Source organism: Symphalangus syndactylus, chromosome 6 (genome assembly GCF_028878055.3).
Source record: "Symphalangus syndactylus isolate Jambi chromosome 6, NHGRI_mSymSyn1-v2.1_pri, whole genome shotgun sequence".
In the NCBI taxonomy this organism is placed as follows: domain Eukaryota; kingdom Metazoa; phylum Chordata; class Mammalia; order Primates; family Hylobatidae; genus Symphalangus; species Symphalangus syndactylus.
This window is the reverse complement of record NC_072428.2, coordinates 48798445-48812751: the sequence shown is the minus strand read 5'-3', so window position 1 is coordinate 48812751 and position 14307 is coordinate 48798445. Positions and strand designations below refer to the sequence as shown.

At 42.7% G+C, this 14307-nt stretch overlaps 1 protein-coding gene across 1 annotated transcript; it reads left to right on the top strand.

The window, feature by feature from the left end:
* The first annotated feature begins 11443 nt into the window (after window positions 1-11443).
* OLFML1 (olfactomedin like 1) lies at window positions 11444-13668 on the top strand. The gene has a single exon (XM_055284652.2). It carries the CDS (start codon window positions 11741-11743, stop codon window positions 12518-12520), a length of 780 nt encoding a protein of 259 aa, XP_055140627.2. The 5' UTR covers window positions 11444-11740; the 3' UTR covers window positions 12521-13668.
* Window positions 13669-14307: the final 639 nt, after the last annotated feature.

Below are 14307 nucleotides of genomic sequence, written 5' to 3'. Positions count from 1 at the left end.
CTTTAGGCAGATGAGAATGATCATCTAACTGCTCTGCAGGAGCAGAGGATTTTGTTTTGAATAATGAGCGGGTGTATCCCAAGTTAGCAAAGGAGAGCTAAGGAAGTCTGAGCAAAGTCTAAAACTTGCGGGAAGCCGTGGCAGGTTTGGTGACTAATGACTAGTGTGATGAGGAAGTGACAAGAGGGGAAGTTGATTAAGCACTCTGCATGCTATGCTGAGATATCTGAAACTTATTCCATGGGCAGTATCATGAAATACCCCTAACTTTTAGAATAAGTCCATGCTGACAATTTTATAGTAATAGCATATTTTATAACTGACTACAAATCTGAGAGCCATCATCTTTGTCATCTCAGTGCCTACCGTCGTACCTATCAGCTGATTAGTATTGACAAATGTTTATGAACATGAATACAATCCAGATGGCTGAAAAAGTCAAGTTTTATAACAGCATTTCAGGAAGCAGTCAAAATACTCAGGGTTTTAAGATAATTCTCTTCTCTTTAATGAATTCATCAATCTTCCCAAGCCAACCTGCTTTTCCTTCTCTGCTGCTATCTCATGTACCCTATCACCCCATTTTTGAGTCTGATTTGGTATCAACTGGTTCCCTCAATTGAATCAGTTATTAAGATGTGACTTCTCCTTTTCTAGCTACTTATATCCATCACTATTTGGATAGCTCTCATCTGGATCATACTTACAAACTCATTACCTGGTTTCCCTCTGTCCTTCCCCATCCCCAAGCCATTCTCCACCAGCAGCCAGACCAATGTTTCTGATCCTTAACTCAGATTGAGTGACTCCCATATAAAGGGATAAGTCTCACCAGATTTGGAGAGTGTTGCTATTAAATCAGGGGAAAAGCATTTAAAAGATTCAATTAAGTGATACTTGTGTATGAATTTACAAGTTATATGAAAAGATTCAAATAAGTGATACTTGTGTATGAATTTACTGTGAGGCCTTGCGCCAAATTCTATCCTAATTGCTTGTCTGCAATTCTGCCTGAGGGGGAAACCCAGATTTTCATTCTCTGGTTTGCCAAGGAAACCTTGCATGTCATTGTCTCTGTTAAAAAAATTTGCATCTTGGCTGGACCCAAAGGTTTTAAATTTATTTCCCATCCTTCCTCAACCTTTTCTTCCTGCTAATTATCTCTTCTCAAGAGAAGCACAGCAGGGAGTTTTAACTTACCCTTTTATTTGAACACTGTAAATATATTATCCTCAAACTCCAAAAGAAAAGGAATTTATAAAACTTACAGATTATCAGCCCTGAAAACTATATAGAGAGCATCCAACCTAAACCTCTTGTTTTACAGCTGGGAAAAACAAGGTTAGGTTGACAAAGGGACTTTTGGGGAGACACGTAGAGCCAAAGGCTGAGTTCAGACCACTCACATCTCTGACTCCAAGTGCTGGGTTTCATCTACAAAGGAAGGAATAGGAGAAGCAGAAGGAACATGGGGGGAATTCTGTTTCTTTTTTTTCCAGAACTATGTTTCCCTGACCAAAACTATATATCCACTCTTGTGTTATTTCTCCAAGGGTTCTGCATTAGAAAAGAAGAGTAGAGGGGGAAAGAAGCATGTTTGTGTTGGTTTCTGCTGTATTTTATTTTATTGACTGATTTATTGTTTTGTTTTGTTGTTGTTGTTTGTTTTGAGACAGGGTCTCCCTCTGTTGCAAGAGTACAGCGGTGCACTCTCAGCTTACTATAGCCTCAACCTCCCAGGCTCAAGTGATCCTCCCAACCTCAGCCTCCCACGTAGCTGGGACTACAGGGGTGTGCCACCAAGCCCAACTAATTTTTGTATTTTTTGTGGAGACGAGGTCTCACTATGTTGCCCACATTGGTCTTGAACTCCTGGGCTCAAGGGATCCTCCCACCTCAGCCTCCCAAAGTGCTGGGATTACAGGCATGAACCACTGTGCCCAGCCATTTCTGCTGTATTTTAAATGAACATTTTCTCATGGATGAGACATTAATATGGCTTGCTCTTAGACATAGTCCCTCTGTAGCTGGGCTGCAAGCCTGCTGGCTTTTCTTCAGGCAAGAAGGATGGGCAGGCTGGGGGCTTCCTAGTCAAGTCCCATAGTCTGTGACTAGGTCCCAGAGAGCCCATTGCCCTCATCCACCCTTCTGCACACCCAGATGCTCTTCATCCTTTCCTGCCACACACATATATACAGCCATACTGGCTGGAGGGGTCCTGACTGGCTGCCTCCCAGCTCAGACTGAGCTCAGAGGACCCCATCCCCACGCTTTATGGCTGTGTGACCTTTCCAAGTAACTTATACAAGCCTTAATGTTTCCTCATTTGGAAAATGGGGATTAAAATATCTACCACTTAAACTTATTATGAGTTCTACATTTTAAAAATATATTAAAATATCATAGTATCCCCCACCAATATATATAATTATTTGTCAATTAAAAATAAAATTTTTAAGAAGGTTTTTTTTTTTTTTTTAAATTATATGGGGCTGGGCATGGTAGCTCATGCCTGTAATACCAGCACTTTGGGAGGCCAAGGCCAGGAGGATCGGTTGAGGCCAGGAGTTTGAGACCAGCCTGGTAAATGGAGCAAGACCCTGTCTCTAAAATAATAAAATAAAAAATTTTAAAAAAGGAATTATATGAGTTAATGTAAAGTGCCTAGCCCAGTATGAAGCATACTATATGTCAGATATATCTGTCAGATATTTATTAACTTCTCTAGCCCTTGTGCTTGTTCCTTAATAGAAATAGCTTCTGGCCTTTTCTCACAGCCAATAGACCTTCCCTCTTACCCCATAAAAGTCTTCCATGGTCACTCACAGGCTTAAACCCTTACTCATCCTCTATGATCAGCATAGAACCAGGGAAGAGCAGAGGCTTCACATGAGACAGGTTAGGCTTGGGAAACTGAAGAAAGGTCTCTCGGGCTCAGGTGGAGGGGTGGCCCTGGTGAACAGGGCAGATCATTCCCCATCCTACACTGCAGCCTATGGCCCCCAGTAGCTCAGTATGGCAGGGGGTCCTTCTGTTAGCTGCTCCTGCAATGCATAAGGTTCCCTGTTGTCCCAGACTTCTCCACACTCCCCAGGGCTTTGGCTTCCTATAACCAATGCTGACCCAGAACAATGTTGACCCAGAGGCCACAAGAAAGCAACACCTCAGGCTGCTGAAGCCTGTCAGCAGGGGAGCATAGGGGCAGCTGATGGCTGAGAGACTTCTACAGCTTGCCTCCAAGTCTGGCTCTGGCCACAGTGTGAGACAGGCAAGACCACTCACTCTGTCCCTGGGAGCAGCCAGTGATGTCATGACCACTGAAAGGACTGCCTTGCTGAGACTCAGCTCTTCCTAGCTAGGGTTGCTCCCACCCCTACTTCTGCCATGTGTTCCCTTCATGAAAACCTTGGGTCAGATTTTTAATGGAATAATGGGTTTGAAATTACCTTAAAAGCTTTAAAGTACTTTACAAGTTATTATTTACTTAAGATGGACCTGCAGTCAGAACTCTGGAAGTGCAGTAGTATTTAGACTTTAGAAAAATATCTGCTTCAATGAGACTATTTTTTAAATTAATTCAACAGATATTTACGAACCCCCAACTCACTGAGTTAGGCATTGGGACACAACACTATCCATGAAGTTGAAGGAGTAGAGACTAGAAGCCTAGGAGCGGGAGAGAAGGACAATGAGCTAGTAAATAAAACAGATGAAATAAGTAAGAATATGATAAGCGATCTCAAGGAAATAAGAAAAGGGCTAGAGTAGATAATTTCCGGGTGGACATATTTACATAGTGTGGTCACAGGAAGCCTCTTAAAGACATAATATTGAAAGCGAGACTTGAAGGCTAAATAGGAGCCAACTGTGGGAAGATCAAGAAAAAGAGCACTCCAGGCAGAAAATTACAAGTGCAAGAGCCCCGAGGCAGAAACACGCTTGACATCCTGGCAGGATCTGAAGACAACCAATGGAATCACAACACAGTAAGCAAGGGGAGAAAGGTAGCAGGGAAAGTCACAGAGAAAGGCAGGGGCCACATTATGTAGATTCCTTAGGCCAAGGGTTTAGGATTTCATTTTAAATATGATACAAAGGGTTTAGCCAGGCTAGTCACATAATTTATGTTTTCAAACAGATCACTCATACCCCTTTATGGAGAACATACTAACTATAGTAAGTAAGAATAAAATCAGGGAGACAAAGTAGAGACTACTGCAGTGGTCTAGGCAAAAGGTGATGATGAATGGATTCCAGGGAAAAAAGAGGTAGTAGGTTGAAAGTGAGATGTATATTTGAGCATTTTCATGTAAAATTATAATTTTTGTCTTTTTTTTTTTTTTTTTTTTTCTGGGACAGAGTCTCGCTCTGTCTCCAGGATGGAGTGCAGTGGCGCGATCTCGGCTTACTGCAACCTCTGCCTCCTGGATTCAAGCAATTCTCCTGCCTTAGCCTCCCAAGTAGCTGTGATTACAGGAATGCACCACCATGCCTGGCTAACTTTTGTATTTTAAGTAGAGATGGGGTTTCACCATGTTGGCCAGGCTGGTCTTGAACCCCTGACCTCAGGTGATCTGCCCACCTTGGCCTCCCAAAGTGCTAGGATTATGGGTGTGAGCCACCACTCCTGGCCTTATGCAACATTATAATTTAAAGAGAAGTTATACTATCAGGATTTGCTGGTGTTGGAGAATAGAAGGAAAGAAGGATTTCTAAGTAAGAAACTTGGTTTATGGATCTTGCCTGAAATGGGAAAAGTAGGGAGAAAGAGAGTTTGGAGGATAAAAGTAAGAGTTCTGCTTTGGACAGGTTAAGTTTGAAGATATCCAAGTAGGGACCTTGAGTAAGCAGGTAGATAAATGGGTTTGGGACTAAGTAGATATCCAGATAGGGGCTGAAGATACAAAGTTGGTAGTCATCATTGTTTAGAACTTCCATGGTCTCAGAGATAGAATGGGATGATTCAGAAAGTGACTGTAGACAAACAAAAGAGGAGGCCTGAGGATAGAGTATTTAAAAGAGGAAGATGAGGAGAAACTGGCAATGGACACGAAGAAAAAACAATCCAGAAAGATGGGAGGACAAACATGAGGGGGATATCCCAGAATCAAGAAGAGAAAGAGTTTCAAGGGAAAGTATTGATCAAATAATCAAATTTGGCTGTAAAGTTGATAAGGATGAATCCTGAGAATTGACCCTTGGATTTGCCAACATGGAGGCTGTCGGTGACCTTGACAAAAACTGATTCAGAAAAATGGGCAGTGGAGTTTAGACCAGTGGAGAACTGAAGTCTGATTAGAATGGCTTAGAGGATCATTGGAAGTGAGGAAATGCCTCTTTCAAGGAGTTTTAATATAAAGTGGAATAGAGAAATGGGGCCATGCTAGTAGGTTTTTCCAGGATGGATGATTTACTGAATGATCCAATAGGGAGGAAGAGACTACTGAGGTAGGAAAGGGAAGATAATTTCAGGTGATAAGTTATTGAGTAGGTGAAACAGGAAGAGAGCCACTGCAAAAGTAAAGGATGCAGGAAGGATGGCAGAGAATGTAGGGTCGGGAGCAGTTTGTTGATGGATTTGGTTGTTGAAAATTCATTATTCATTCAGAAAATATGGAACTACTACGTGCCAGATGCTATTCTAGGAACAAGGCATACAGTAGTGAATGAAACAGATAAGACAAAGCTTATACCCTCATGGAGTTTACATTTTATTGAGAGAAATCAAGCAATAATATGCTAATGACAAATGTATAATATGTCAGACAAAAGATAATAAGCACTATGGAGAAAAATGATCTAGGGTAAAGGAGTCCCTGGAGAGCTGGAGAAGAGGGTTGCCTTTTTTATAGGGTGATGGGAAAAGGTCTAAATGATCAAGGACCATTTGAGAACAGGCATAAAGGCAGCAAGGGAGGAAGCCATGTAGATATTTGTTTCCAAGCAGAGGGAACAAAAAGTGCCAAGTCCCCAGGGCAGGAGTGTGTTTGGTACAATCTGAGAAATAGCAGAAGTCAGTGTGATAGAACAAAATGAACAAGGTGGAGAAGTTGTAGGGGACAAGGAGAGGGAGAACAAAGAGAGAAGCAGTAGGGGAACAGCTTATATGTGGCTTTGGAGGTAAAGGCCTGAGCTTTATCCATTTCACTCTGAGTGAAATGAGAAGCCAATGGAGGGTTTCAAGCAGACACAGGACATGATGTGACTTACATTTTAAAAGCATGCCTTTGGCTGCTGTGGGAATTGGACTATGGGAGGCAAGGATGGAGGCATGAACACCATGTAGGAGACTGCTACAGTATTCCAGGCAGGAGATGGTGTAGTTCTCCTAGGACTGCTTCTACTTTCTCACGGAGTAAGTGGGAAGATCTCCGTGCGAGGGTATGACAGAGGCTTGCAGGGAGATGAGAAAGTGTGATAGTCATATGGAAAGCATGACAGGACTGCTGCCTACACAGCTGGCATATAACAAGCAGTTTGCTAACATGCTTGCTTACCTCCGAACCTCTGGAACCCATCTCACTGTGCATCTCTCTTCCTCCTGTCCAGTCTTCTTTCCTTCATCCTGTTTCTTGTCCTCTGACTCCAACTGACCTTCAGTGGGCTTTAAGAACCCAAGCACTGATTAAGAAAATGACAACCTGCTAACACATCCAGCTTTTTTTTTTTTTTTTTTTTTTTTTTTTAGACAGGGTCTGGCTCTCTCACTCAGGCTGGAATGCAGTGGCACGATCTTAGCTCACTGCAATCTCCACCTCCTGAGCACATGTGACCCTCCTACCTCAGCCTCCTGAGTAGCTGGGACTACAGGTGCATGCCACCACACCTAGCTAATTATTGTATTTTTTCTTTTGTAGAGATGGGGTCTCACTCTGTTGCCCAGGCTGGTCTTGAACTCCTGAGAGCAAGTGATTTGTCTGCCTTGGCCTTCCAAAGTGCTGGGCTTACAGGTGTGAGCCACGGTGCCTGGTCCACATTCAGCTTCTTATACGAAAGCGTTTCAAAGGATTTGAAGGAGCTCCTCAGAGTGCTCAGTTGTCCTTTAAAGACTCTATCTATCATTCCACCACTCACACCCAGAAGTCAATGAGGGAGGCCCAGGATTCCTATGCTCTTATTAAGACTACTCTTTCCTACCCATAATAGAAATCTCAGCAGGATTTGAGGTAGACCTGCAAGTTTCCTCATGATCCTAGCAAGACCACCACTCCCTGCTTCCATGACACTGCTCACCTCACAACAGATGGCCTGACAAGGCAGTCCCAACAAGAAGTCCACAACTGGCTTGGAGTGGTGTCTCACGCCTGTAATCCTAGCACTTTGGGAGGCCAAGGCAGGAGGACCACTTGAGTCCTAGAGTTTGAGACTAGCCTGGGCAACATATTAGACCTCATCATTGCAATAAATGAACAAAATTAGCTGGGCCTGGTGGTGTGCATCTTTAGTACCAGCTACTCAGGAGGAGAAGGTGGGGGGATTGCTTGAGCTCGGGAGGTTGAGGCTACAGTGAGCCATGATCATGCCACTGCACTCTAGCCTGTTTAATAGAGTAAAAACCTGTCTCACCTGTCTCAAAAAAAATGTCCAAAATTAGAACTGATGACCGACTTTTCTTGAAATGACCAGTAGAGCTGATCTTATCCTGATTCATATCAATCTTAACGGAGGAGGAACTGACCATGCTCCAGAAAGATCAAGTAAAATATGCACACAAAAGGTCTATTTCAGTTTTCAGTTATGAGGTTCCTGGTAACATTATAAAGAATAATTTCTATGGAGTTATGGTGAAGTAAAAGAATGGGATGTGAAGATGTAGATACAGAGTATAGCCTATTCTGTAGGAGGAGCTGGCTATAAAATGATGGAAAGAGAAATGAAGCAACTAGAAAAAGGTGCCTAGCTCCTCTGCCCGGCCGCCCTGTGTCTGGGTAGAAGTGAGGAGCTCCTCTGCCTGGCCGCTCCGTCTGGGAGGTCTACCACGGAGGCCAGAAGCAATGTGGGGGCTGGACGTGGTGGCTCACGCCTGTGGTCCCGGCACTCTGGGGGGCGAGGCGGGTTGATCACTTCGGGCTAGGAGTTCGAGACCAGTCTGGCCAACTTGGCGAAACATGAAGAATACAACAGACAAACCAACCAACCAACTCAGTGACAACAAAACAGGTCTACCCTGGAGTCATACTCTAATTTTTTCTATTTTCTTCCCTTTCTGATCCTTTATCCCACTTTCTTTTTCTTCCTCTTCCTTCTCCCTCTTCTTTGTCAAATAGAGGATTGAGTTATTATCACTGATCCATATAAAGTCCCTCTCTCATTTATTTTAACTCCCACCCCCCATTTCTATTCCCCGACTTCCCATGTGCAACCTTCCTAATATGTTTGATACGCATCTTTTTGTTTGTATGTATTTTTAGAAAATGTTTATTGTTTTTGTATGCAAAAATTAATAAAAAAAAAATAGTAAAAAGCAAAAAAAAAAAAAAAAGAAAAAGGTGCCTAGTTGAAGGTGAATTGTTGTTGTTTTAATATAGGCTAGATGCTTATAAGCTAAGAATCTAGTAATGAAGGAGAAATTAAAGATAACAGAAAAGGGATAATTCATCAAGGAAGTCTAGAAGAAGCCAGGAAAGGATGAGATCACAGTACAAGTGAATATATTAGTCTTGGACAGGAGAAATGACACAGTATCTTCTAAGATGTGTGTGAGGGTAGCAACAGGGTAACAACTAAAGAAAAGTTTATAAGTGAGGAGACAGGAAGTGAAAAGAGTTCATGTCTAATGGTATTTGTTTTTTCAAAGGAGTTAATTTGCTGTTGGTGAAGGGACTGGCCAGGGTGGGGTGTGTGGGGCGGGGTGGGGAAGATATAAGATAGCTATTATGTGAAGATGGTGGGCTAACCACAGAGACCAGTATGGTATTTGGGGCTCAGCTGACATCAGAGACCCCTTATGTGTAGTGGCACCAACATACACCACTGTGAGATTTTCTCCTCCATCAACACTCAACTCCAGGACAAGGCAGATGTTTGAACTCATCTTAGGCCAGGGACTTTTGTTGGTTGGATATTGTGGCATAACTAGGGGTTGATGGGTGAGAATGCTGGTGAGAGAGCTATTACAGTGGTTTAGGCTGCATAGGAAAGAAAGCAAGATCAAGAGAGGGCTGATGACCTGGGAGAAAGTAGAGGCCAAGGGACTGGAAGGCATGAGCAAAGGAGTGAGGAATGGAAGAATAACTGCAGTGAGTGGGATATTGGAGTTTTCGATTTCAGATACGGAATAGTTGTGGGGAATGGGAGATTCAGAGTATAACCCCTGGAGGAGGATGCTAATGTGGTTTAAAAGTAAGTTTCTATGGAATTGAAGAGGTGGACATGCTCCATGCATATAGGGTAGTATCCTGGAGAATTGCCAATGATTTAGACTGGGAGGAGTTGACAGCATGAGACACAAAGCATGAATACTAAAAAGGAAGAGTTTTCGCTGTAGGTGGGAAGAACAGTAGCCTGAAGTGGCACTAAGGAGCTAGAAAACTGTAACTCCTTCGTTTTACTTCATTTTTCTCCTTTCTTCCAGTTTAGATCTTTTATCACCCCATTTGGATTAAAGAAATATTCTACAAATTGATTTCCCTGATTTTGGTCTCACGCTAAGTGTCCATCATACACAGGACTCCTAGCTTAACCTTGTAGAACAGTCTTGACAGCCTTTACTTCACTCCTGCTCGCAAACTTCAGTATCTCTCTATCTATGGAATAAAATCCAAATTTCTTAGCCTGGCCCTTAAGGTTCCAGGCATAGAGATGGCTTCAATCTACTACAATTGACCCTTGGATAATACGGTTGCTAGGGTTGCTGACCCTTATGCGTTGAAAATTTATGTGTAACTTTTTTTTTTTTTTTTTTTTTTTGAGATGGAGTCTCGCTCTGTTGCCAGGCTGGAGTGCAGTGGCATGATCTTGGCTCACTGCAATGCCCGCCTCCTGGGTTCAAGCGATTCTCCTGCCTCAGCCTCCCGAGTAGCTGGGACTACCGGCGTGTGCTACCACACCCAGCTAATTTTTGTATTTTTAGTAGAGACAGGGTTTCACCATGTTGGCCAGGATGGTCTCTATCTCCTGACCTTGTGATCCACCCACTTCAGCCTCCCAAAGTGCTGGGATTACAGGTGTGAGCCACCATGCCCAGCCTATGTGTAACTTTTAACTCCTCCAAAACTTAATTACTGACAGTCTGCTGTTGACCAGAAGACTGATTGATAACTTAAACATCGATTAACACATATTGTGAATGTTATCTGGTCCTTTCTTATTTACAAATCCAGACAAAGAGAAAGCTGCCTCTGAAGTAATGCATTACAGCTGGGAGAAAGAGCACTGTGGCTTTATTCTTAAAGTAAGCTAGAGAAAAGAAAATGTCATTAAGAAAATCATAAGGAAAATAGATTTACTGTTCATTAAGCGGAAGTGGATCATCATAAAGGTCTTCATCCTCATCATCCTCTTCACACTGAGTAGACTGAGGAGAAGGAAGAAAAGAAGGGGTTGGCCTTGCTATCTCAGGGGTGGCAGAGGCAGAAGAGAATCCACATTTTAACAAGACTGGCACAGTTAAAGCTGATGTTCAAGGGTCTACTGTACTTTGCTTTATCTATCTAGTTTGAAGCAATATCAAACATTAGCTTGTATTGGTCTAAACTCTACACTTCTTTACCTAATCTTAGAGTACTTTCCTGAAAGTGGTTTTGTTTGCTGTCTGGAATGCTTCTCTACTCCTCTCTGAATATTCAACTCCATTTATCCTAAATCAAATACAGATTCTTCCCTGCATCAAATGACATTTCCTTTCTCTATTCTTCCTAAAATTCCACTTTACTCCCTATATTCTGGTTAGTCCTGTACCTAATAAGAAAGAACCATGCCAAATTTATGCTCATAACCCCAGCTCATAATACCTTGCTCATTATCTTGCTCCTTTTAGGTATCCAGTGTCTGCTAACTAAATGCATTCATACATTCATGAATAAATAAATAGAGCTCTTATAACATTGCAGTCATGTTAAGGGTCAGAATCCTTCACTAGAAGATAATCACCTTGAGGTTTAGGGTTGATATTATGTTTTTTATCCTCAATACTTAGCACCATTCTGGAAACATTGTAACCTAAGTACATAGTACAATAAAATCTTGGTAAATGGAATTGAATTAGTGTCTTCACACCTAAGTCATTCTCACTGTGTCAATCACAAGTGCTCTAGAGAGTGAACACGGTCTGTGAAACGGCAAATAGCTGTTAATATCCTGAAGTGAATAAAATGCTGACTCTTAGAACTGGATAGCAAGTCTCTTAACAGAGACCATTTATTTATTCTTTCATTCGTTGAGTCATACCATGAATTGTGATTGATCTATATCCAATAACTATTATAGACACTAAGGAAAAAACAATCTGTGAAAATAAGGAGGTGAAAGAATGGGCTTGGCTTCTTGCTGGGATTTAAATGCCCTTTTTCTTAAAGAAACAAAATGCATGCCTATGTTGCATTTTCGCTCCAGGATTTTCCAAGGGAAACCCTTCTTCTAAGGATGGTCATGTCACAGTAGAACTGAAAATATTCCCTACCAGTATTAGACCTGAAAGGAAACAAGATTTACCAAGCATGGTGAGCCTTCCAGAAAGCAGACAGCTCATGTTTATAAAGTAATCTCTCCTTTTTCTCCTGTTTGGCCAGGCTGTGACAACATGCTGATGGGCATAAAGTCTCTGAAAATAGTGAAGAAGATGATGGACACACATGGCTCTTGGATGAAAGATGCTGTCTATAACTCTCCAAAGGTGTACTTATTAATTGGATCCAGAAACAACACTGTTTGGGAATTTGCAAACATACGGGCATTCATGGAGGATAACACCAAGCCAGCTCCCCGGAAGCAAATCCTAACACTTTCCTGGCAGGGAACAGGCCAAGTGATCTACAAAGGTTTTCTATTTTTTCACAACCAAGCGACTTCTAATGAGATAATCAAATATAACCTGCAGAAGAGGACTGTGGAAGATCGAATGCTGCTCCCAGGAGGGGTAGGCCGAGCATTGGTTTACCAGCACTCCCCCTCAACTTACATTGACCTGGCTGTGGATGAGCATGGGCTCTGGGCCATCCACTCTGGGCCAGGCACTCATAGCCATTTGGTTCTCACAAAGATTGAGCCGGGCACACTGGGAGTGGAACATTCATGGGATACCCCATGCAGAAGCCAGGATGCTGAAGCCTCATTCCTCTTGTGTGGGGTTCTCTATGTGGTCTACAGTACTGGGGGCCAGGGCCCTCATCGCATCACCTGCATCTATGATCCACTGGGCACTATCAGTGAGGAGGACTTGCCCAACTTGTTCTTCCCCAAGAGACCAAGAAGTCACTCCATGATCCATTACAACCCCAGAGATAAGCAGCTGTATGCCTGGAATGAAGGAAACCAGATCATTTACAAACTCCAGACAAAGAGAAAGCTGCCTCTGAAGTAATGCGTTACAGCTGGGAGAAACAGCACTGTGGCTTTGGCAGCTGTTCTACAGTGAGGCTATAGCCCCTTCACAATATACTACCCCTCTAATCACAAACAGGAAGAGTGTGTAGAAGTGGAAATACGTATGCCTCCTTTCCCAGATGTCACTGCCTTAGGTATCTTCCAAGAGCTTAGATGAGAGCATATCATCAGGAAAGTTTCAACAATGTCCATTACTCCCCCACACCTCCTGGCTCTCAAGGCTGACCACATTCTGATACAGCTTACTTCAAGCCTTTTCTTTTACTGCTCCCCAGCATTTACTGTAACTCTGCCATCTTCCCTCCCACAATTAGAGTTGTATGCCAGCCCCTAATATTCACCACTGGCTTTCCTCTCCCCTGGCCTTTGCTGAAGCTCTTCCCTCTTTTTCAAATGTCTATTGATATTCTCCCATTTTCACTGCCCAACTGAAGTACTATTAATATTTCTTTCTTTTCTTTTTTTTTTTTTTTTTTGAGACAAGGTCTCACTATGTTGCCCAGGCTGGTCTCAAACTCCAGAGCTCAAGAGATCCTCCTGCCTCAGCCTCCTAAGTACCTGGGATTACAGGCATGTGCCACCACACCTGGCTTAAAATACTATTTCTTATTGAGGTTTAACCTCTATTTCCCCTAGCCCTGTCCTTCCACTAAGCTTGGTAGGTGTAATAATAAAGTAAAAATACTAACATTTGCATATCGCTTTCCAGGTGTGGAGTGTTTGCACATCATTTAATTCTCATTTCACCTTTGTGAAACATGCACAAGTCTTTACAGCTGTCATTCTAGAGTTTAGGTGAGTAACACAACTACAAAGTGAAAGATACAGCTAGAAAATACTACAAATCCCATAGTTTTTCCATTGCCCAAGGAAGCATCAAGTATGTACGTTTGTTCACGTACTCTTATAGTCAATGTGTTCATCATTTCAGCCTAAAAATAATAGTCTGCCCCTTTAGCCAGTTTTCATGTCTGTGCAAGACCTTTCAATAGGCCTTTCAAATGATAATTCCTCCAGAAAACCAGTCCAAGGGTGAGGACCCCAACTCTAGCCTCCTCTTGTCTTGCTGTCCTCTGTTTCTCTCTTTTTGCTTTAAATTCAATAAAAGTGACACTGAGCAAATAACCTCATCAGGTTATATTTGCCCACATACCCTAAGCATAAAAGCTTTCTGGGAGTGCTGCTTGTGTTAGGTTTACTGTGAATGATTCCCAACACACTGAGGCCCTTGGTAAATATTCTGGAATCTGGACAGAAGCCACACAGCAGGCAAGCCACTCTGCCACAGCAGACATGCCCTGTGGCACCGAGGGCAGCATGCCTCTTGACAGGGGCTTCCTCAGTGTTTCCCACGTGTTTGTCCAATTCAGCTAAGTTCCAGTCACAAGTGCAGGCTGTGGTGCCAGTCTGTGTCACGTGCTGAAGCCTCTGTCTTTCCAGGTTGGTCACATGAGAAAGTCTGCTTTGTGTGCTTGCAGCTGTTTTCCTGTCTTTGCCAAGCCCAGGCTGGGACCATAGGCAGTGAAGAGAAAATGTTTTTTTCCATAGCATTTGAGTAGATCTTTGGCAGAAGGGAATTACTCAACCCATGGATACAGTGTAATTACCCACAGTTCTAACAGAATGGTACAGAGAGGCCAAATCCTTTGTGGAATGAGACAGGTATGAATAAATAAATGTGATATTACCTGCCCTATTACCTACCTATTTCACAGACAGAAGGAATGTGGGCTGCCTCACAGAGGATAGTGGGGTAGATTTATC

What these genes read in the sequence shown, in the direction of transcription:
- OLFML1 (XM_055284652.2), top strand. Translation starts at nt 11,741, where the DNA reads ATGCTGATGGGCATAAAGTCTCTGAAAATAGTGAAGAAGATGATGGAC.